At 44.5% G+C, this 22,091-nt stretch overlaps 1 protein-coding gene across 1 annotated transcript in view; it reads left to right on the top strand.

Moving 5' to 3' along the window:
• Window positions 1–17,298, top strand: part of LOC119180682 (cyanocobalamin reductase / alkylcobalamin dealkylase) — an 86,087-nt gene extending 68,789 nt beyond the window's left edge. The window contains exon 4 of the mRNA XM_037431809.2: window positions 14,082–17,298. Within this exon, the coding sequence (XP_037287706.1) occupies window positions 14,082–14,399 (318 nt within the window). The 3' untranslated portion in view covers window positions 14,400–17,298. The remainder of the gene's footprint in view (window positions 1–14,081) is intronic.
• The last annotated feature ends 4,793 nt before the right edge of the window (window positions 17,299–22,091 follow it).

Here is a 22,091-nt window from a genome sequence, read left to right as displayed (position 1 = left end):
CGCACATTTTACTTTAGTTGGGAAAACCTACCCTCGAGTGTTCGGACACTACAAGCCAGTATGAAATTGCGCAACACCGATCTTTACTGACACACACCCCTCCCCTGTCTTACTTTTGCATTGTTTTTCTTTTGGTGCAAAAAGGAAAGGGGGCAAATAAATCAGCGACACACGAGCTGCAATCCTCTTTTCGTTGCAAAAATTTCCCAGATTCATAATTCTTCAACTTGGGACGTAAGGATCGGCATTGACTTGACCAACTCCTCATTTCTGAAACAGTAATTTGGTGTGACTTGATATGGTTTCGTTTTCCAAGACTGCATGGGGAATAGTTTTGCTGCATCAGACCATGAGCAAACTAAGTGAGAGACTCTTAATGCTCTTTGGTGCTGGTGTTGCCCTATTGTGCAAGTGGTGAAGCTAGTGAAGGTAAAGTGCAGACTATACATGTTTCTTATAATTTCAGTATGCAGGTACTATATGACTACAATAAAAATAAGTCAATTTGAAAGATTTTAGAGTAAAAGACTTTGGACATTGCCTGCTGCTTTTAGTCTTTGAAAAACCTTTGACAGGTACTGGAAAGTCCTTGAATATCTTTGAATTTTCGCTTTAAAGATCTGTACAAACTCTGGGCGAATATGAGGCAGGATGTAGTCAGGCTTATCAGTGAAAACAGAACAAAATGCTGCGCTCAGAACATTGGGTACACGGCTGTCGTGTATCACAGAATCATACTGATCACGTAGCGATACCAATTCGGCAGGTTGCAAGTTTACCCAGAAACCTGTTGGATTAATTTCTAGCATGTTTGAAAGCGTAGAAGAAGGAAATCTACACTTTGTTTCAATAGCAAGACACTGAAATTCTTTGTCAATGTCATGGTATTTCTGCCAGGCAAGAGGCCTATTCAGTGATATTGCCCCACGGAATCAGCGTTTTTTGTTTTTCATGCGTTTTAGTGATGAATTGTGCTATTCTTAACCGGATCACTAAGCAACAGTTATAGTAGGAATACACGTTTCTTTAGTTTCTCCACTTTCTTTTTTAAAAAGGCACTTATTTTGCTTGACATTTCTCTGGGAAGAATCACTGAGTAATCCATCACGAAAAATACCTAATTCGTCATTAGTTGAGTCATAGTTACCTCAGTTGTAAAGGGTTAATATTTTTTTTCAATCTTCAGTGATAGTGGCAGCTGATACTTGTAAGTAGCGAGAATGACTGCTTGATCACTCAAATGAGTTGAATAAATGAGAGAAGTGACTTTATTAGGGTGATTCGTTAAAAATAAATTATGAAGACTCAATGTATCTTTTGTCTGGCGTGTTGCTGTGTTAGACAAAAATTTCCATAGTTACTTTCAACGCTTTGTGTAGCTGTTGTTAATGGGAGATTAGACCAGCTGATACTAGAAAAAATAAAATCACTTAGCTAGAATAATCATGCATTGCAGTATCTTTCACTAAGTAAGCTTCATGGGATTCAGCAGTATCCGGAGAATAGTAGCAAGTTCCTATGATAACAAGGCCCTGCCGCGGTGGTCTAGTGGCTAAGGTACTCCGCTGCTGACCCGCAGAACGCGGGTTCGAATCCCGGCTGCGGCGGCTGCATTTCCGGTGGAGGCGGAAATGTTGTAGGCCCGTGTGTTCAGATTTGGGTGCACGTTAAAGAACCCCAGGTGGTCTAAATTTTCCGAGCCCTCCACTACGGCGTCTCTCATAATCATATAGTGGTTTTAGGACGTTAAACACCACATATCAATCAATCAATAATCCTATGATAACAAGTGGGTAAGATGGGCTACAACAGATGAATAACAGCTGTAGACGAGAAGGAACATCAACCACGCGGTATAGAAGACGATGGTGGGTGGCAATCATGACAGCGCCATTACAGTTGTATATCAGGATCCTGGGGAAAGATGTCAAGTGATGGAAAGGACAATGCCAGTTCACTATCTTGAATACCATGTTGGATACTACCTTGGATACTATGTTTCTGTCAAGGCTTATAGTATAAGGTAGTAGTTTTGGTTAGTAGTTTTGATCAAGTTTCACAATGCGTCTGACCGCTTCGGAATAACACTTATGTGAGTATAGATAATGGACAAGCCCTTTAAATTATTATTAGGGTCCTGCTTAAAGGGACACTAAAGTCAAATAACAATTTACGTCAGAGCGAATGCTCAATGTATGACAACATTTAAAACGACAATATTATCAACAACAGAGTCCTACTTACCGAGAAATTAAAGTAAATGCACAAGAACACAAGCGCCGCAGTAGGACATTTGCAAAATGATCCCGATGACTTCAGACGGACCGTCTACCCCTAGTAACCACTGGTAATGGATCTAACTGCTCTAAATAAAGAACTTTCTGTGTATTAAGAGTCGTAATAAAATGCCGCTTTTTCATTTCTGTTTGATTCATGTAAAAAAGAACTGCCGAACGTTACTATGGGGAATGGAGCGAGTGGTTCAAAAATTCAATTTTCGCGAGGTTACACGGGACAGGTGGTGCCATTTAATGGGGCGCAGTTGAAACAAAAGCATCTGCAATCTCAAAGCCAATGGCAGGAAATTGATCAATGGCTTTTGTTGCTGCTGCTGCTACTCCCGCTGCTTTCGGTGTGCTGCTACTAGTGCAGTAAAGCCGGGCAACGTTGTGCATGGCAACAGTGACGCGAGTCGGTCGAGTTGGTCGGCTTCTTGAGGCGGGTAATTTGAAGTGCGTTAACCCGATGCGGAGCACTAAAAAGTGATTTTAAAATCACGAAAAAAATGACAGATTTCCGCGATAGTTATGCAGCAAGCTTCATGCACTACGCACACCTGACACACGCATTGAGCCATCATTCCTGGCGACGGGCAGCCAAGCGCTCACTAACGCAAAAAACGTGGCCACTTTCGAGAAGGTTTTCTCATTTATTCATGGTGGCATCGCAGAAGATTGTCACCCTGCGATATCTTTCAATTCTGCTCGAAGCATGCACTAACCCCCCGACCACAGGCACTTGTGCCATCGTAGCTATCTAAGCAATTAGGTGCTGCTGCCTGCTACGACTCTCAACGTCGTAGCAGGCCTGCTACGACTCCCAACTTTTAAAATTGCCACATTCTCTTCTCAGGTTTTGATATCACCCCATTTTACTGCCAGTATTTCTCAGTGCAAATCACGCCGACACTGTTCAAGAAGCTTGGAGATGGCAGATCATTTTAGTAGAATTACGCTAACTTCATGAACAGTACAGTTTTTTCTGAAACCTACGTTGCCGCTAGCGATAACGCTAGAGTATTCGATGGCAAGTGTATGAATGCCGACACGCCTCGCTGCTTGTTACTTGATGGTTGACTGACACTCTGTTCGCCGCTACTGCAGTGCCGGTGCTTTGCTGTAATCTGACCTTCAGCTTCCTGGCCACAGGTTCGGCCAAAATAAACAGTTTTATCTTCGATCTACAGTCTGCTCCCTTAGTTCACGTCACGACCCCGTGATATCCGGTGGAGATGTTGCTTCATTCATGTATTGTACTCCCCCGTCAAGCCGCGAACCCAGCCTAAGTGGCAAAGAAGATGCTAACATCGAGCACGGGCCCCTTACTGAAAAAAAAAATGGGCAGCTCCGTATCACAACATCGAGAGCAGCAACGATGATCACCCCACGCAGTCTGCCCCAATCGTTTGCCTAAGGAGCCGCCAACCTTCCGCGGATCGCAAATCGAGGACTCGGAAAGCTGGCTCGAAGCATTTGATCGAGCTGCTTTCAAAACTTGGACCAGCGAAGATAAGCTTCATCGTGTTTACTTTGCCTTAAAAGATGCCGCTCATGTATGGTTCGAGAACCAAAAGGGAACCCTGACAACCTGAAAACTATTCTGCACCAGGTTCCTTGCTACATTCACGAGCGTCATTGGCAAGGAGAGGGCTGAAGTGTCACTCGAAAGCCCTTCGCAGCTTCTAAATGAGAACGTGATGCTCTTCGCCGAAGAGATCACCAAACTATTCCGCCACATCGATTCAGAAAGGCCTAAAGATAAGTAAGTTCATTTTCTCTTGCGAGGAGTAAAGCAGGAGCTGTTCACAAGTCTGATGCGGAACCCACCAAGCACTGTCCAAGAATCGATCTCCGAAGCGACGACCATGGAAAAGACGCTGGAGATGCGCACCAAACAATTGAATCGCTGCACGACACCAGAGTACGCAGAAGTTCAACCACTCTACTCCGACGACTGCGCGAGACCATCCGAGCAATTGTGCGGGATGAGCTGTGCAAGGTGTTACCTTTGGCGCAGGCTCAAGTGGGTTCGATCGCCGACATTGTGCGAGAAGTTCAGCAATTACTTCGAACTCCCCAAGCACCGTGGCCCAAGCCAGAAGCTATGAGCTATGCTGTTGCGGTGCGCAGCAACGCTCCTTCCCGTCCACGCCAAGACGCTGCTGCACTGCAGTTCTGCCGTCAGACACTGCCGCCATCATCGACGTCTTATCGGCCTCCCATAGGTCAGTGCTACGCGCCAAGAAGAACAGACAATGGGTGCGACCCTAATAACCGCCCGCTCTGTTATCATTGCAGGGAGGCCGTCCACACCTAACCCCGTCGCCAGTGCCAACAGATGGGTCTATCGTGTTTCAAGGTCAACACGTCGTGCCTAGAACGGGTTGAACGACCACACGACATCGCCAACCGCAGGGTGGACACCCCAATAACCTTGCCGTTCGACCTCACTTGGCCAGCACACCTCACCATATTGCAGGGACGCCAGCCCTGCTTGGGGCAGATCTCCAAGCCCTTACCAGGAAAACTAAGGGCAGGAGGTGTGGTTGCTGAACAACGAACTACCAAAGACGCCTCAAGAACATGCCGCACCCCGAACACAGCTCCGACACCGATGCTTCACAGCCATCATAAGACCTGACGACGAAATGTCAAAGCAGCGGTACAAATCGTCGTAGCTGTGATCCGACGCCACAAACCAACTGCAACGCGAGACGACGACCTAGCGCCCTCGATGTTCTCATCGATGGCTGTAGCGTCACAGCTCTTGTCGCCACCGAAGTTATCTACCGCCAAGCTAAAGAAAGTAAGGACCGCCTGGGAAGGCCCCGAAATTCGTACTGCTGGGGGTCCCCTAGTTGCATCATCAGGAGTTTGCGCAGCAAGAGTCGCCCTCAATAACCGAACATATCCTGCGAGCTTTGTAATTCAACAACATTGCTCCAGGAATGTGATACTTGGGATGGACTTCCTAAGTCACCAGGGCACTATTATTGACCTGAAGTCTGAGTCAATAACATTATCGACAGAAAAAGCACTGCAGCCACACACGCCATCAAAAGGCATGCCTTAAATGTGCTGGAAGACCACGACATCATTCCTCCTCGCTCCAGCGTCAGTATTTCAGTCAGCACTCAAGAATCGAGACATGCAAGGCATCATCGAAAGCGACGAGCGCCTGTTGATTAGCCGTGATATTAGCGTTGCTAGAGAAATAGTCGAGTTGCGAGAAGGGAAGGCAAGAGTGATGCTCACAAACTTCACCAGCGAGTACAAGCATGTGAGCAAAAACACGACGAATGGGTACATTGAAAAGATACTCGAAGCTAGCAAGGCTTTTGCGATCACCGATTCTGCCGAATCTGCTTCGACGACTCAAGCCCTTCAATCAGCTTTCGACATCAGTGCGAGCCTTCTGACGCATAAACAAGAACAGCTCAGAAACTTGCTCCTGAAATACAAGAACTGCTTTTCGTCGTCAAGAATTTGACAGACCCCTGTCGCGAAATATCGAATTGTAAAGTGCCAGGCCACTCCGTCAAAGCCCATACAGAATTTCGATGCGAGAATGCGACGCATTAAAGAAACAGGTCAACAAAATGCTGTGTGACGAATTCATCCAGTCGTCAAAAAGTCCATGGGCGTCACCGGTGGTGTTAGTGATGAAAAAGGACGGAAGTCCAGGCTTCTGGGCCGACTATCGCCGCCTGAACAAAATCACAAAGAAGGACGTGTACCCACTCCCATGGATAGACTATGCCCTGGATCGACTCCACAATGCGAGGTACTATTTCCTTATAGACCTCAAGACCAGCTATTGACAAATCAAAGTCGACAAGAAAGGCCGAGAAAAGGCTGCCTTCATAGCACCGGAGAGCCTGTTTCAGTTTAAGGTCTTGTCCTTTGGCCTTTGCTCGGCACTTACAACTTTCCAATGAGTCATAAGTACCGTCCTGGCTGGCTTGAACTGGCATGTTTGGCGGCTCGTTTAGTGTGGCAACGTGTTTTCCTTGAGCTTCGACGAACATCTCCAGCGCCTTGAATCTGTACTTCAAGCAATTAGGAGCTCTGGACTCGCCCTCAAGCCAGAGAAATGCCGCTTGGCGTACAAGGAGCTCCTGTTTTTGGGTCACCGGATCAGCAAGATGGGAGTGTGTCCAGGCTCGAATAAAACAGCTGCCATCGCCGCAATCCCGCCACCCACTGAGACGAAGGCCGTGGGCCGATTTCTCGGCTTGTACACCTATTACAGACGCTTCGTCAAGGACTTTTCACAAATTGCTCAGCCACTAATGCAGCTCACGAAGACCAACGTCGATCTCGAGAGGGAAACGGCACAAATTGAAAGAAGCAATTGAGGAACTGAAACGATGCCGGCAGACCCCTCTGATAATTGTTAATTTCAACGAGTACGCCAATATGGAGATCTATACCGACGCAAGTAGCGTAGGCCTTGGCGCTGTTCTCGTGGAGAAGACTAACGGAGAAGAAGGGGTAATCGTTATGCTAGCCGGTCACTATCAAATGCAGAATGCAACTCTTCCACAACAGAAAAAGAGTGCCTTGCCATCATCTGGGTTACATCCAAGTTACCGCCCCTACCTCTACGGCAGGCCTTTCAAAGTTGTGAGCGACCACCACGCCCTCTGTTGGCTAGCTAACTTGAGGACCCTTCAGGTCGCCTTGCATGGTAGAGTCTGCGTCTTCAGGAATTCGATGTTATCATTGTTTTCAAGTCCGGACCAAAGCACTCTGACACCGACTGCCTGTCCCATTGACCCACCTCCGCAGAATGACGAAGACACTGACTACTTCTTAGGAACTTTAAGCTTCGATGACTTTGCCAATTGACAGAGAGCCGATCCTTAAATCAAGGGCCTTGTGGAATACCTCAAGGGCAAAGCTGCCGTCATTCCAAAAGTATTCAAGCGAGGACTGTCATCGTTTTCCTTGCGGAATCGGATCCTCGTCAAAAAAAAACTCTTCGCCACATCGGGCCAACTGCTTCATACTAGTACCTTTGGCATTACGTGCAGAAGTTCTTGATTCTCTGCATGATGACCCTACGGCGAAACACTTTGGGTTTTCTTGTACTCTGGCGAGGATACTAGAAAAAGACCACTCACCCCGCTTCACTGCCGATGTAACCCACTATGTAAAAACCTGCCGAGACTGCCAGCAATGCAAAACGCCGTTGACAAGGCCAGCAGGCTTTCCTCAGCCGATCCAACCACCTTGCTGACCGTTCCAACGAATCAGGATGGACCTACTGGGGCCATTTCCGACGTCAATCTCCGGAACCAAATGGACAGTCGTAGCTACCAACTACCTCACCTGCTATGCTGAAACAAAGGCTCTCCCCAATGGTAGTGCGGAAGAGGTAGCCAAGTTCTTCATTCAGAACATCGTCCTTTGTCATGGCGCCCCAGAGGTCCTCACCTCCAGTAGAGGTATGGCCTTTACTGCTAATTTGACTCGGGCAATCTTAAGACATAGGCAGACAAGCCACCGCCACACCACTGCCTACCACCCATAGACAAATAGGCTTATCGAGCAGCTAAACAAGACAATTGCCGACATGCTGTCCATGTACAGCGATGTCGAACACAAGACGTGAGACACCATCCTTCCATACTTGACCTTCACATACATCACAGCCGTGCAGGAGACGATGCAGATGCCGCCGTACAAGTTGGTCTACGGAAAGAACCCGGCAAGGGCACTCGACACATTGCTCCCCAACATCTCTGACGTAGGAAACCTCAACGTCGCCCTCTATTTTCAGTGCGCAGAAGAAGCTTGACAACTCGCCTTCCTGTGCATCACAAACCAGCAGACGACCGATCGCCACCACTATAATCATCAACGAAGCTTCTTAGAGTACCAGCCTGGGGACTGTGTCTGGGTATGGACACCGATACGCCGACGTGAGCTCAGTGAAAAATTTCTGCGACGGTACTTCAGACCGTACCGAGTAGTTTGACATTTCGGCCCGATCGACTACAAGGTTGTTTCCGACGGCATCGTGAACTCTCTACGGTGCCGTGCTCGACCTGAAGTCGTCCATGTCTTGCGCCTCAAGCCATTTCATACGTGAACCTGAGGACTGTATTTTGTTGTTGTTGCTTTGCTTTATTGCTTTTACTTATTGTTTTTTTTTTTGTTATTGTACTTTCGTCTTTTGTTAAAGCATCGGGACATTGCCTTCTTCAGAGAGGGGCATTGCCACATTCTCTTCTCATGTTTTCATATCACCCTATTTTACTGCCAGTATTTCTCAGTGCGAACCACGCCGACACTGTTCAAGAAGCTTCGAGATGGCAGATCTTTTTAGTAGAATTACGCCAACTTCGTGAACAGTAAAGTTTATTCTGAAACCTACGTTGCCGCTAGTGATAAAGCTAGAATGTTCGATGGCGAGTATATAACTGCCGACATGCCTTACCGCTTATCAGTTGATCGCCAGACGACGCTCTGTTTGCCGCTACTGCAGTGCCCGTGCGTTGTTGTAATCTGACCTTCAGTTTCCTGGCCACAGGTTCGGCCCAAATAAACAGTTTTATCTTCAACCTGCAGTCTGCTTCCTTCGTCTGCGTTACGACCCCGTCAGTTTACCTACGTTAGAAAACTTGCCAGACATTTATGTTACAGTGCTCTGGTGCAATGCCATGACCGATATTTGTCGCGTCAAAAAATTTGCGGCACTCACGTTATATGATATTTTGACTACCGACGACATGTGAAAGCCTTCTACGCAGTGCTTGGCTGCAATCTCAAAACCAACATCAAGAAGTTTTAAATGCATTTTGTAATTGGTAAAGGATGGATAAACTACCAACAAAGTATAAAAGCCTTCAGCACAGCACTGATCTGCAATCCCAATCTGAAAGCCATTTTTAGCGCTCTATAATGCATTCAAATAAAATTATGAAACACTAGAATTATCTGTTTGGTTTGGTTTGTGACACCACTGTGTGTCATTCTGTGGAGCCACTTGTATGATATTAATGTTCCAGTTCTCTCCTTTTTTAATTTTTTACCTGGCAGCACTCAGGAGGTAGCGATACTTTTTTTTATTGGTGCAGTTATTGTAATATTACTGTTTAAATGCTTTCATTTTGTATTTATGTACACCTCTCCGGCAGTAGCCCCGCATTTCGCTGCTGTATTTGAAAGTAAATAAAGATAACATCATGGGCAGTAGCAGCCCGCAAACTCACGGGCTGAAGAGAAGAGACACAAAGTCATCCCATGAGTATGTGCACTGTTGCTGCCCATTATATATCACCAACTAGCCAAACTATCAGTCCTGCTTCAGATAACATCAGACAGCATTCCACGCAGTGTTCTATTACAATCTTATGACCGATATCTGTTGCATCATCAAGTGTTGGGTGTGGTTTATTGCTTAGGAAAACATTTTGGCTGCAGACAATGTTCAAAAGCCTTCCGCACAGGGTTCAGTTGCAATCTTATTACCGATATCTGTGACTTCATGAAGTGTTGAGTGCGGTTTATTGCTTTAGAGAATACTTTTTCTACAGATAACGTCAAGAAGTCGAGAGAAGGCTGCTGAGTAAAAGTAAGATGCCTCATACAAATGTCATTCATTACGCTTTGTGCTTTGCAAGAATAAAACAACACGCTGTAGCTACTTCTGGGAGGAATACACCTGGCGGAGCAACGTTACAATAATCAAAGCGGTCGTGTCAGCACCTCAGCTATCTCCAACATACACCGTTTTTTGCGCTCAAAACAAGAAGGCTGTTTTTCCCACCCCTCTTCCCCGAGTAGCCGCTACACCACAGTTTCACAGATCTATGAAAGCGATCCACAGCCATTAACAAGCAAGCAGCCACCCTCTTTGTTCCCTGAAGATGCCTATCTTTTGTAGTTTTCTTATGACGGCCTTGGATATTTGAGAGTGTTGTCTTTGTGGAAAAGTCTCTCTGGAGCCTTTATTGCTTCTCAGCGCAGCACCGTCTACAGCAAAGCAAACATTCGAACAGTCCAAGAACAAATAAGCCTCTGCCCCACTATCCTTCTTCTTCAGTCAGTGTCATGTGTAATTTTCTGCAGTCTTAAAGCAAGATCCTATTCAGGGTTTGTAAAATACCTCTCAATAAAGCACCAAAGTGAACCGGCTGGCGACTTCTCTAGCGCTCTCATTTGAACACAGCAGATCGGGTGTCTGGAGTGTTGTCCTCGCCCAAATACCATGGGGTCTCCTTTTTTTCGACAGCACAGATACGGATAATCGTTCAATATACCACATCGTCGGCTCCTTTTGTTACGAGTTGTCGTTGACCAAGCCCTTCTCACCAGCCAAGAGCAACATCCTGAAGCGGCGTCAACGCGACAGTCATACTGCAAATTTTGCAGGGCCAGTGGCTCTCGCGTGAAGCCCTCGTGAAAGCCTCTTGGAACACACTCGACCATCTGATGGCTTAAAAAGAAGTATTTGTACCTGGAGTGCTTTTGTTCAGCAGGGTACACTGGACAATGAGCCGAGTGCCTTGGATACGTCTCGGTTTATGTTTCGGACGAGCAAGTGGTCTGCCCGGTGGCAGAAACTCTATTGATGAGTAAACACGACACTGAACTACACAGTCGATCTGCACTTGGGAGACATCGTCACTGCCCTGTGCTGTGTTGTGCATATTATAACATTGTGCATTGTGTAGTGTTTCTCCCTCGCCGTGCCACGAACTGGGCATGCCTCTTTTTTTCCTGTGTTGGAAAAGAGGAGGGGTCTAATCTTCCCTTTTGCTGCCAGAGATGAGGACTACCTCTTCATGGGACTGTTCTGTACTACATTGTCTCTCCTTGTAGGGAAGCTTTGAAAGACCCAGACCATAAAACGTGATTACTGAGACGCTCGAAGGATGCTAGCATCATTCATGTTATATATATCGCGCTCCTTCATCACGTGAATTACTGTAAAAAAAATTTTCCTGTCATCAGCTCAGGCTCCTTTGTTCGTCCTCTCTCTGGGACTGAGATGGCTTCGGTCCAGACCATACTACCCAAAGTTGCAACAGCGGTGGCAACATTGGGAAGCTGTGACACCCCTTTTGCAACAGTTATGGAAGCGGTGGAATGCATCGACACCCGTTTCGCAACCAGCGACGGGACGCCCTAACTATTTGATCCACAACAGAAGCGCGCTGCTTCGCAGGGACCAGAAGCAGGATACTGGGTTGCCCAGTTGCCGATGGTTGCAGGCTTTCAGCTCGCGGCAGCGACAATATAGGAGATGGATATGTATAGCAGAAAGGAAAAAACGGTGACTATGGCGGGGAAGAAAAGGTGGTGGGTAAACAAAAAGAGGCATGCCCGCCAAATATACTTCGACAAGCCAACCAAGAGACATTCTTCGAATTTTTAACAAACTTTTTGTTCAATAAGCATTGCTACTTGTGATGCCCTAAATGTAGCAGGTAGCCTATGTAATGTGCCCATCACAAAAGAATCGAAAATATCAGTAGCTTAATATAATTTTTGAGGTGCAACTCAGACCAGGAAAGAAAAAAAAGGAGACAGGATAGGGCGCCAGTCTAGCAGCTAGTCCTTCTTTTTCATTATTAAAAATCCTTCTTTCATATATACATAGTTGGCCACGTGATAATTTCAGTGCATTGATGAATTTAATTACAGCATTTCTTTCTCTGAAAACAGTAATAACGGTGAGCTGACACATTTCTCCCCTTCGATGATTATGATATTTGCTTCGATGATTTTGCAAGTACACATATCTTTGTGCTGGCTGATTATGATACATCTTGTATACATAGATGAACAACCACAGCCATTGCAATGTGTGGGCATGTCTGAGCTGTGCCGCAACTAATATATATGTACGTGCCAGTGCATGGAGATGAAGAGGACAAAGCAGATAGACTGGAGCGAGCTAATCTGTGTGGCTGGCGCTGCTCGCTTAACCGGCTGGAAATATATCTGTGTCTACTATTCCGAGTCTGTCTCCTTCTCGTAACATATTTGGTGGAGGTGCTCGGAGAGAATTTAGGCGAGACTGTAGGGGTCATGTTGAAAGCGGCAAGCGAGCGTCCGCTTCAAAGTTCCTTGGCGAAGACTGGGATCGCGCCACTCCACCAAATATGTTATGAGAAGGGAACCGATTCAGGCACAGATATATTTCCAGCTTTCTCGTAACAATATTAGGCTATTAAATTCCAAATCACCCAAAAAACAGCTCTCTTTAGATACATCAGTAGCTCCTGCACGAAACCAACACCATGCATTTTTGGAAACTCGGAAAAGGCAAAAGCAGGAGGATGAGAAACAAAAAAAAGAAATCGTGAATTGAGGAAAAGGTTGAAATGCTTACAAAAAAGGAAAAGAAACTAGAAGCTGCTGTAAAGGAATTAATAGTTGCAGCAGACTCATGTGTAGAAAAGGCTCAGACAATTAACGACTTGACGCACACCAAGTCAAAAAGCCCTACGAAGCTGCCAAAAACAGGCAGAAAGGGTAGTGGATATTGATATGAAAATTCAGGAAAAGCAACAAGGCATTATATAGTAATGGTCCTTTAATTTTTTTTTCCTTTTTGAATAAAAGTTTGCAACTTCTGTCATACTGAAAGTGATTACCTATGCAACTTTAAACAACTATTATTGAGAGTTGTCTAGAAAAAAAAAATGTCATTGGAGCCACGTTTTCAATGTCTTTTCCAGTGATATTTCCTCTTTTTTGAAGAATTCTAGTTATTTCATGCTTTTATTCTCCTTTGAACATGTGTCGATTGGTTTCCAACATACAATATGGTCCTTGAAAATTCGCACACATAGCCTTCTAAACACTTGAATATACTTGGAAAATTGTCATGTAACCATGCATGAACCCTGTACCTATAACCTTCAAAAGACAAAAGCACTCATGCAATGTTGCACTACGGTATTCAAAGGACTGTTTATACAGTGTGTACAAGAAATGTGGTGTACCAGATACCTCTGAATTGTGGTCGTGTTTATATTCGACAGCCTAGTCAAGTTTTAATGACAGGGCTGGACAGCACAATAATGATGTCAAGAAAGGATGTGGTAGCCACTTAGCAGAACGTCGCAAGTAATGTGCTTGTACACCTTATTTGATAGATTTTTAGTAAAACTTGTTGTTGGGCCAGTTGGTTCATGTTACAAGAAAATTGGATGACGCAAACCACCAGTGGCGAGTTGACGCTCTCTTTCCTTTTGCCTCACCTTCCCTGGCTGCTTACGTTGTCTAATTTTTTTGGAAGTGGCTTTTCTTTCAATGCATTTGGTTGCATGACAATGTTTTCAAATTTCAATGCCTAAGGTTGAACCATGCAATCTTTTTTGGGATGATGTGCGTGTATGTACGAGCTTCACACGTGGGTGTATTGTGTTAATGTTTCAAATAATTGCAAGGTGCAAGTATGAGCGCCAGTGCTGTTGTATGTGTTTTATCTTCATCGTTTGTGCTTTTCAAGTTTTTTTTAACAAAAACTACCTGCTGCTTAAATGTTAAAAGAGTTACATAACATTACACAGTGTGAATAATGTATGGTCATATTTAAGGAGATCACCACTGTAATGATTGATTTCTGTAGTTCGCCTGTTTTCGTCGTAACAAAAGTGCAGTTCCCAAAATCAGAAGATTTAACCCTTGCTGTAGAATCACGTCTCCAGGAAAACAATCCCTCATAGCCTTGGTTTGTTTACTCTGCTAAACAAGGAAGTGTGCATGGCAAATACTGACTCGATGGAAAGCCAGTTAATGCTAGATGCATACAATGTGTTCTCCTCTTCCCATTTTCAGAGGCTTCTTGGTGTCAGCATTCACCCGCGATATGGTGGGTGGTTCGCATTTCGAGCCGTGCTCATCTTCCACGATGTCAGTGTACCAGATCTGCAGCGGAGGCAGCCGGTGGATGTTGTTTGTTCTGACGAGCAGCGAAAAAACCTTGTGCGCCTGTTCAACTTCTCATGGCGTGATGGACGCTATCGTGACATCATCAATGTGGAGGAGCGCTACTCTGTGAGACAGCAGGAATACTTCAACACGCTACCTGCCTACAGGTGGCAGCTCATTGAGAAGTGGAGGCAAGAGGCTAGCTCCCGCACGCAGCTCTCCTGATGACGCTTGCATTGGTTAGATGGCGAAACTTGTAGTCAAAATTCCACATCTTGAATTAACATTCTAAGCGTTGGAAATTCATCCAGTTCCACAAAATTTTCTATAGGTGGCATGGAAACTGTAATTTCTGTGAGTTCGTTTATTTAAACGAAGACGTTCTATGGCATCAGTTAAAAGAAGATGCAGAAAGAATGTGTTGTGAAATGGGGGCCTATTTCCAGCTACTACATTTCAACTTGTGCATGGGCATTTTCGACATGGCCAGTAAGTTAACCTCCAGGCTTATGTGCCTTTGTGTTGATTTTCTAATCGTTTTCTGGGTATGGATAAAGTTGTCTGTGTGGCATGGCCAGCTCCGTCAAGTGGTTTTGTTAAAGGGACGCCGAACAAAGCTTCTGCTGGCAAGATTTTCGGTAGTATTGAGACTCGGGTGCTAAAAGTTGTTAGCACACATTGTTTTCAGGTAAAAGCAGGTGGAAAATAATGAAATTATTGCATTTTTTATAAACTCCTGCATCTAGCAGCTGAGCTAAGAGGCGGCACCTCCCCAGGGAAGTAAGCATGGCTACCGTGTCCAGCCTCTTGCTCTCCAAAAACACTTTCTAAAACCATATCAGATAGATGGCACCTGGACTGAACAGTACTTCCAGGTGGGGCAAGTCTCAGCACTTCTTTGAAAAGACACCCTGCTTCTGCAGTGGGGATGTCGATGTGCAGCTCTGTGCACGGTGCTGTACAGCCACTCATAATCCTCCAAAAAATGCAGGTCTCCATTGCAAACCAACTTCTGTTCGTTGTAACACTGCTGTCTTTCAAGTGGAATCGATCACTTCTACCTAGTTTTGTTCAGTATCCTTTTAGACATGTTCATAACCAGCATTTGTGCTCTTCACAAGAAAAACAGGTTGCATGTGTGGTGATAGCGTGCAAGATAATTGAATGCTCCAGTTTATATTCAATTTATTTTCATCAGCTCACAAAGGGATCAAGTTGTGATATTGATTTAACCAAGTCCCAAACTACCTAAAAGAAAATTGTTTACTACTATTGGTTCAATTTTTTATTTACTTCATTGGCATCATGTAGATAAAAAGACTGCAAAGAAAAGATTTTGCATAAATGGCTGCTGGCAGGGCAAAACTTGACTGCAATTTCGCAGCCATGCCTATGTAATTATAATAAAAAAATGTTTATAGTAGACAAGCCTGTTAAAACTTAGCTCAGGTGTGCATAAATATTGAACTGGTGACTTGATTTCTGTTGAAATCGAGCTCTGATATAAATATATAAAAATGGTAGAATTATATTCTGCAGTGTTTATTAAAACTAAGTTCGAATGGGGTGATTGCTGAACATAATAATTGAGAGCACAGGTTTACTTTGTATTTTAATGCTTCGGAAAAAGTTATACTTCAGAAAAAAATTGGCCCCATATCTGCATGTAATCCGCAAATGTCGTCGAAAGACGATAGTCTTGCGTGTGGCGAGAGTGAACAAAACATTTATTTGATGTTCTGCGCAAGTAAATCGGTGAGTGGTATTCCGGAAGCGCTGTGTTAGAGTGCCTCGAGCGGGCAGCGGAGGCTCACAAGCGCATCAAGTCATGTCACACGTGAGCCATGAGCGCCATTTGGCAGTTTCTTTTGGAAAACAAAGCATGTGGCCGTGCGCGCCCGTCTCGGAGGTGATAAGGTGTAGAACTCGAGGTGACAGGTAAGTGTCAGCACCATCTCGTCTTAGCAAAGCGTTGGAAACACTTCCCGCTCCGTGCAATCGTTGCATGGTAAACACAGCGTGATAAGCGCTACGGTCCTTAATATTACTTAAGTATGCGTTTTCTAGTAAGGGATGCATATGCAGAATATGTGCGTGTCGTTATGGTGCCTCAGACTTGTGCAATATTTGCTTTTTAATTGACAATTGCACAAGCATGAACGCTCAACCTTGAGCAACATTGGTGGTTGCTGCGAATGGGGTCGGCTGTTTCAAGTACCCAATGCGGTAAAAGTGGACAAACAGACAAATGTACAGACAGACAGACAGACAGACAAACCAAAATTTTTGTGTCGAAGGTCCCCAAGAAAGACTATCCTCTTTGAAAAGCTTGTCGGTTTTTGACACTAGTGTCGCGATAAATATTTGCAGATTTATTGTAGAAATTTCATGTGACCTGATTATACAGAGTGTCTTTCATTTTAAGCGATATTGATTTTAAAAAAATGATATGATAGCAAAACACCTATTATTTTTGTACATAAGCTCATCACCGAGGTGGAAAAATTTTGCTACACCTTAAGTTAAAATTTAAAAAATAAACTAAAACTCATGAAATAACTTTTTATTAACTTCAGGAATGTTCTATTGAAGTTTAGGGTGTGACTATTCATGGCATTCCTTTTTTTTTTAATCTTATAAATGCATGTAGTTTGGGATAATAATAATCAAAATTGGAAGCCATTGTTGAGGTTATGTCTGAACTGAGTGCTTCCAGGCAGTGGAATAGCTTTTACGCGTCTGGCCAGAACTTTACATGACAAACTAATAAAAGGGTGCAATGCAGCAGAATTGGGTCATCAAAAATGGTAAGTGATCTCAAGTGAGTGGGTTGTTGCATGTGAAGCTTCATGCCTAACTTTTGTGCTCTACCCAAGAAAACCTCTTCACTCCCTCTTCTGCATTAACCTGGAGGCAGTTAGAAGCAAAAGATTGTTTGCATTTACCTATAGTTCAGATTGAGAAATAGAGTGGTTTGGAATCTGTATTATGAAATCTGACTATGTTATCCAGATGTGCTTGCCATCTCCGATGGCATCGAGTTGATCTAGACCTGGCGTTGGTTCTCTGGAAGTGGGCTGTGCATTTCTGTTTGCAAGTAATTAAAAAAATTTTGAATAACTAACGTCCTAATTAATTCAGTATTTGAATGAATCATAGCTTCCTAAATATACATTAGAGGGACCTCTGCCGCTAGTGTCTATGGGAGTTGCAATGCACGGCACTTCAGCGCGCATGGGAATGATAACAGTGACTGCTACGACCCAATGAAATTAGCGAAACCTCAACTTGGCTTGGATCCGTGCAAAACTGTGGCTTTTGGAGAACGGTGGGTCAGGCAACCTCAGGTTCTCTAGGCATATTTTTTTGCATGTGGTGTACTGTGGGTTTTGGAGAACGGTGGGTCAAGCAGCCGCTGCAACCTCAGATTCTCCATGTCTGGGTGTGTAGCGTGTGTGCATTAAGAAGGTTAAGTTTAATCTCCTTGTTGTGCATGCGTGGGCATGTAGGATAAGCTGTACGCGATCGCGAGCTGTGTACATTTGTGTTGTGCTGGATGTGTGCTAAGTGCGGAGTCCTTGTGATGGGCGCGGGCACTGTGAATTGTGCTTATTATTACCTATGTGCTTGACCAACGTGGATGGTGTTTCCAGCGTGAACTTGCACTTTCACTATGTTCTTCAATGTTATTTTTGGGATTCCTAATATTTGATTTTTTTTTCGTGTAAGCCGGCAGCGTACGTTGACTGAGAATGAAATTATGTTTTTTTTTGTTTTTGAAAGAAATATACCTTATAAGTGCGCAGCGAACGTTTTAAGAAGGAAGATAGAGCCGAGAGATTGGACAGAACGCACACTTAAACCAATTTTATTACACAGATGGCGGGAATGTATATACATTCAAGAGGGTGAGCAGATCACACACAGATGAAAACTAATGATGGTGCATGCACCAGACCACATTCTTCCAACCTTGAAATGACAACTTAACTGAGAAGATACTCATATTCATTATCGGACAAATTGACGGACGGGGCACTTACACACTCAGTTCCTGTTTGCGAATCAAAAAGCTTCATATATTTCATATGCCCTCTTGTCTTTATACCTTGCCATTACCTGGCATTCATCAAACTTCGGTGTGCACCCACAATTCGCACAGTGACTTGCCAAGTGGCTGCCCACTGATCCGCGCATCAGATTTGCGTGCTCCCTGAGGCGATCGCTCACACAGCGCCCCGTCTGACCGATGTAGTATCGACCACATGATAAATAAATCAGATACACAATGCCTGTAATACATTCTACAAATATCTTTGCGTGCTTCGTATTGCATCCAACATTTAAATATCCCTCGTAGTCAACTCTTTTACAAAGAGAGCTCAGCTTGTTTTTTTGCCATGAAGACAACCTTTACCCCAGTTTTTTCAACGATTCTTTTTAAGCAGTGCGAAACTTTGTGCACATAAGGAATGACAGACACTTTCGGCTTTTGTTGGTCCTAAGATGCGTGCCGTGCCTTCTTGCCCTGCCTAAGTACATTCAGAAGTGATTCCGCTATGCCCGAGAGAAGGTGATCAGGAAAGCCTGCTTTCCCAAGTCTGTTAACTTGGTTGCCAAAACTGCTATGAACCTGGTGAAGGCAAGACCGTGACAATGATGCCGTCACACATGCTTTGGCAATTCTTCGCTTGACAATCTTGGAGTGTGCTGAACTAAAGGGTAACAGGGCCTTCTTGGAGCGGGGAGCGTATTGCCAGCACATGTATTCTGGCAGAAACATGAGCTCCAGGTCTCAACATCTAAGGCGTTATTGTCAGGGAACTCCGTTCTCAGCTGCAGATTAGTCATGTTCTCATAAAAAATGCTAGAAATCTCGTCAGCGTGCTGCCTTGTGTAACACTGTTCTGCACTATAAAAGACTAAAAAAACCATCAACGTAGCGGAATACCTTAACAGTATGTGTCTCAGCAAGCCTCGCTTGTATAAGTTGGTCATAACGAGCTATTAAAACGTCACTGACGACTGGAGCTAAACCATGACACACGCCCTGTCTTCTAGTGTACCATTTGTCATTTCTTGTGAGGAACGTCGACTGCGAATAAAAGTTCAGAAGTTCAAGAAAGCTATCTACGTCAGTTCCACAAAGTTTACAAAAAACATCCCCACCATATCGCTCGATGCACTCTTCAACCACCTCGCAGAAAATGTCCTGAGGTAAGGAATAAAAGAAGTCTTAACGTCCACAAAAAAAGCACAAGGATTTTGGGGACACCTATCACGTAAAAAGTCTGAGACTTCCTTGGGTTTTCTTTCGATGAACGGATTTTCAATGGTCAGGGCTGTAATATGCATATGTAGATACCTTCCAACAAGTTTTTTCCAGGAGTCACGCACTGATACGATGACCCGAAAAGGACAAAGTTTCTTCTGGGTCTTGGCAGTGAAGAAGACAGAGAGGCTTGTACCTTTGCATGTCCTCACTGACAGGGCCGATCTAGTGAGCCCCGCTATTTCGCACAGCTTCTCGGCTTCTCGTTTTACTTTTGCTGGAGCTACTTTCGGCAGTTCTGTGACGTTCCCTGATAAGGCTGCTACCACCTGTTCTTCACAGAGTGGTTTTGGAACCAGGACAAATCCTCCTTCCTTGTCAGACTGGAGTAGCTTGATGTCCGCTTCTTTAAGAGCAGACACGACATGTGGAATTTTTGGAATTCCTTCTCTCATGAATTCCTTAGGCAAACACTTGACTCCCTGTTGAACGCAGCTCTGAAATTCACCAGCTTTTGTTCATCCCGAAGCCTGCCTGACGAGACTGACCAATTCAGTCTGATCAAGCCCCGGATGTACGCAGTATTTTGGACCGAGTTCCAGAAGGCAATCCACATCATTGGGAATCCTTTTGCTGCCAAGAACGACCACTTTCAGCCCCACAACGGGTGATTTCGAATATTTCTTTGGCATGTCATGTCTGCTCTTAAAAAAGCGGACATCAAGCTACTCCAGTCCGACAAGGAAGGAGGATTTGTCCTGGTTCCAAAACCACTCTATGAAGAAAAGGTGGTAGCAGCCTTATCAGGGAACTTCAGAGAACTGTCGAAAGTAGCTCCGACAAAAGTAAAAGGAGAAGTCGAGAAGCTGTGCGAAATAGTGGGGCTCACTAGATTGGCCCTGTCGGTAAGGACGTGCAAAGGTACAAGCCTCTCTGTTTTTTTCACTGCCAAGACCCACAAGAAACTGTGTCCTTTTTGTGTCATCGTATCAGAGCGTAATTCCTGGCGAAAGCTTCTTGGAAGGTATATACAAATGCATATTACAGCCCTGATCATTGAAGATTCCTTCATCATGAGAAAGCCACAGGAAGTCTCAGACTTCCTAGGTTATAGGTGTCCCCAAAATCCTTGTGCTTTTTTTGTGGACGTTAAGGACTTATTTTATTCCTTACTTCAGGACATTCTGTGCGAGGAGGTGGAAGAGTGCAATATAATGAGGATGTGTTTCGTAAACTTTGTAGAACTGACGTAAATAGCTTTCTTTAACTTCTGAACTTTTATTTGCAGTCCACGTTCATCACGAGAAATGACAAATGGTACATTCGAAGACAGGGCGTGTGTATTCGTTCATGTTTAGCTCCAGTTCTCAGTGACCTTTTATTAGCTCGTTATGACAAAGGCATACAAGGGAGGCTTGCTGAGACACATACCGTTAAGGTATTCCGCTATGTTGATGATTTTTTAGTCTTTTATTGTGCAAAACACAAGGCAGCTCGCCGACGAGATTTTTAGCATTTGTTCTGAGAACATGGCCAATCTGCAGCTGACGATGGATTTCCCTGACAATAACCGCCTTAGATTTTTAGACCCGGAGCTTATGTTTCTGCCAGAACACGTGTGCTGGCTATACGCTCCCCGCTCCAAGAAGGCCCTGTAACCCTTTAATTCAGCACACTCCAAGCTTCTTAAGCGAGGAATCGCCAAAGCATGTATGACTGCATCATTGTCAAGATCTTGCCATCAACAGGTTCAGAGCAATTTTGGCGTTTTGGCAACTGAGTTAACAGACTTGGGAAAGCAGGATTTCCTGATCACCTTCTCTCGGGCATAGCGGAATCACTTCTGAATGTATTTAGGCAGGGCAAGAAGGCACGGCACGCATCTTAGGACCAGCAAAAGCCGAAAGTGTCTGCCATTCCTTATCTACACAAAGTTTTGCACTGCTTAAAAAGAATCGTTGAAAAAACTTGGGTAAAGGTTGTCTTCATGGCAAAAAACAAGCTGAGCTCTTTTTGTAAAAGAGTTAACTACAAAGGATCTTAAAATGTCGGGTGCAATACGAAGCACGCAAAGATTTTTGTGGAATGTATTATAGGCATTGTGTATCTGATTCATTTATCATGTGGTAGATACTACATCGGTCAGACGGGGCGCTGTGTGAGCGATCGCCTCAGGGAGCACGCAAATTTGATGCGGGGATCATTGGGCAGCCCCTTGGCAAGTCACTGTGCAAATTTTGGGTGCACACCGAAGTTTTATCAGTGCCAAGTAATGGCAAGGTATAAGGACAAGAGGGCATGTGAAATATATGAAGCTTTTTTTATTCACAACGCAGGAACTGAGTGTGTAAGTGCCCCGTCCGTCAATCTGTCGGATAATGAATACGAGTATCTTCTCAGTTATGTTGTCATTTTAAGGTTAAAATAAGGTGGTCCGGCGCATGTGCCATCATTTGTCCTTTCATCTCTGTATGATCTCCTCGCCCTCTTGAATGTATATATATTCACCCCATCTGTGCAATAAAATTGGTTGCAAGTGTGCGCTCTGTCCTATCTCTCGGCTCTATCTTCTTTCTGAAAAGGTTCCCTGCGCACTGAGGAAGTATATTTCTCTCAAAAATGCAATACCAACTTGCCCAAGTTGC

The sequence above is a fragment of the Rhipicephalus microplus genome, unplaced genomic scaffold (genome assembly GCF_043290135.1).
Source record: "Rhipicephalus microplus isolate Deutch F79 unplaced genomic scaffold, USDA_Rmic scaffold_14, whole genome shotgun sequence".
Taxonomy (NCBI): domain Eukaryota; kingdom Metazoa; phylum Arthropoda; class Arachnida; order Ixodida; family Ixodidae; genus Rhipicephalus; species Rhipicephalus microplus.
This window is presented reverse-complemented; position numbering and strand designations above follow the sequence as displayed.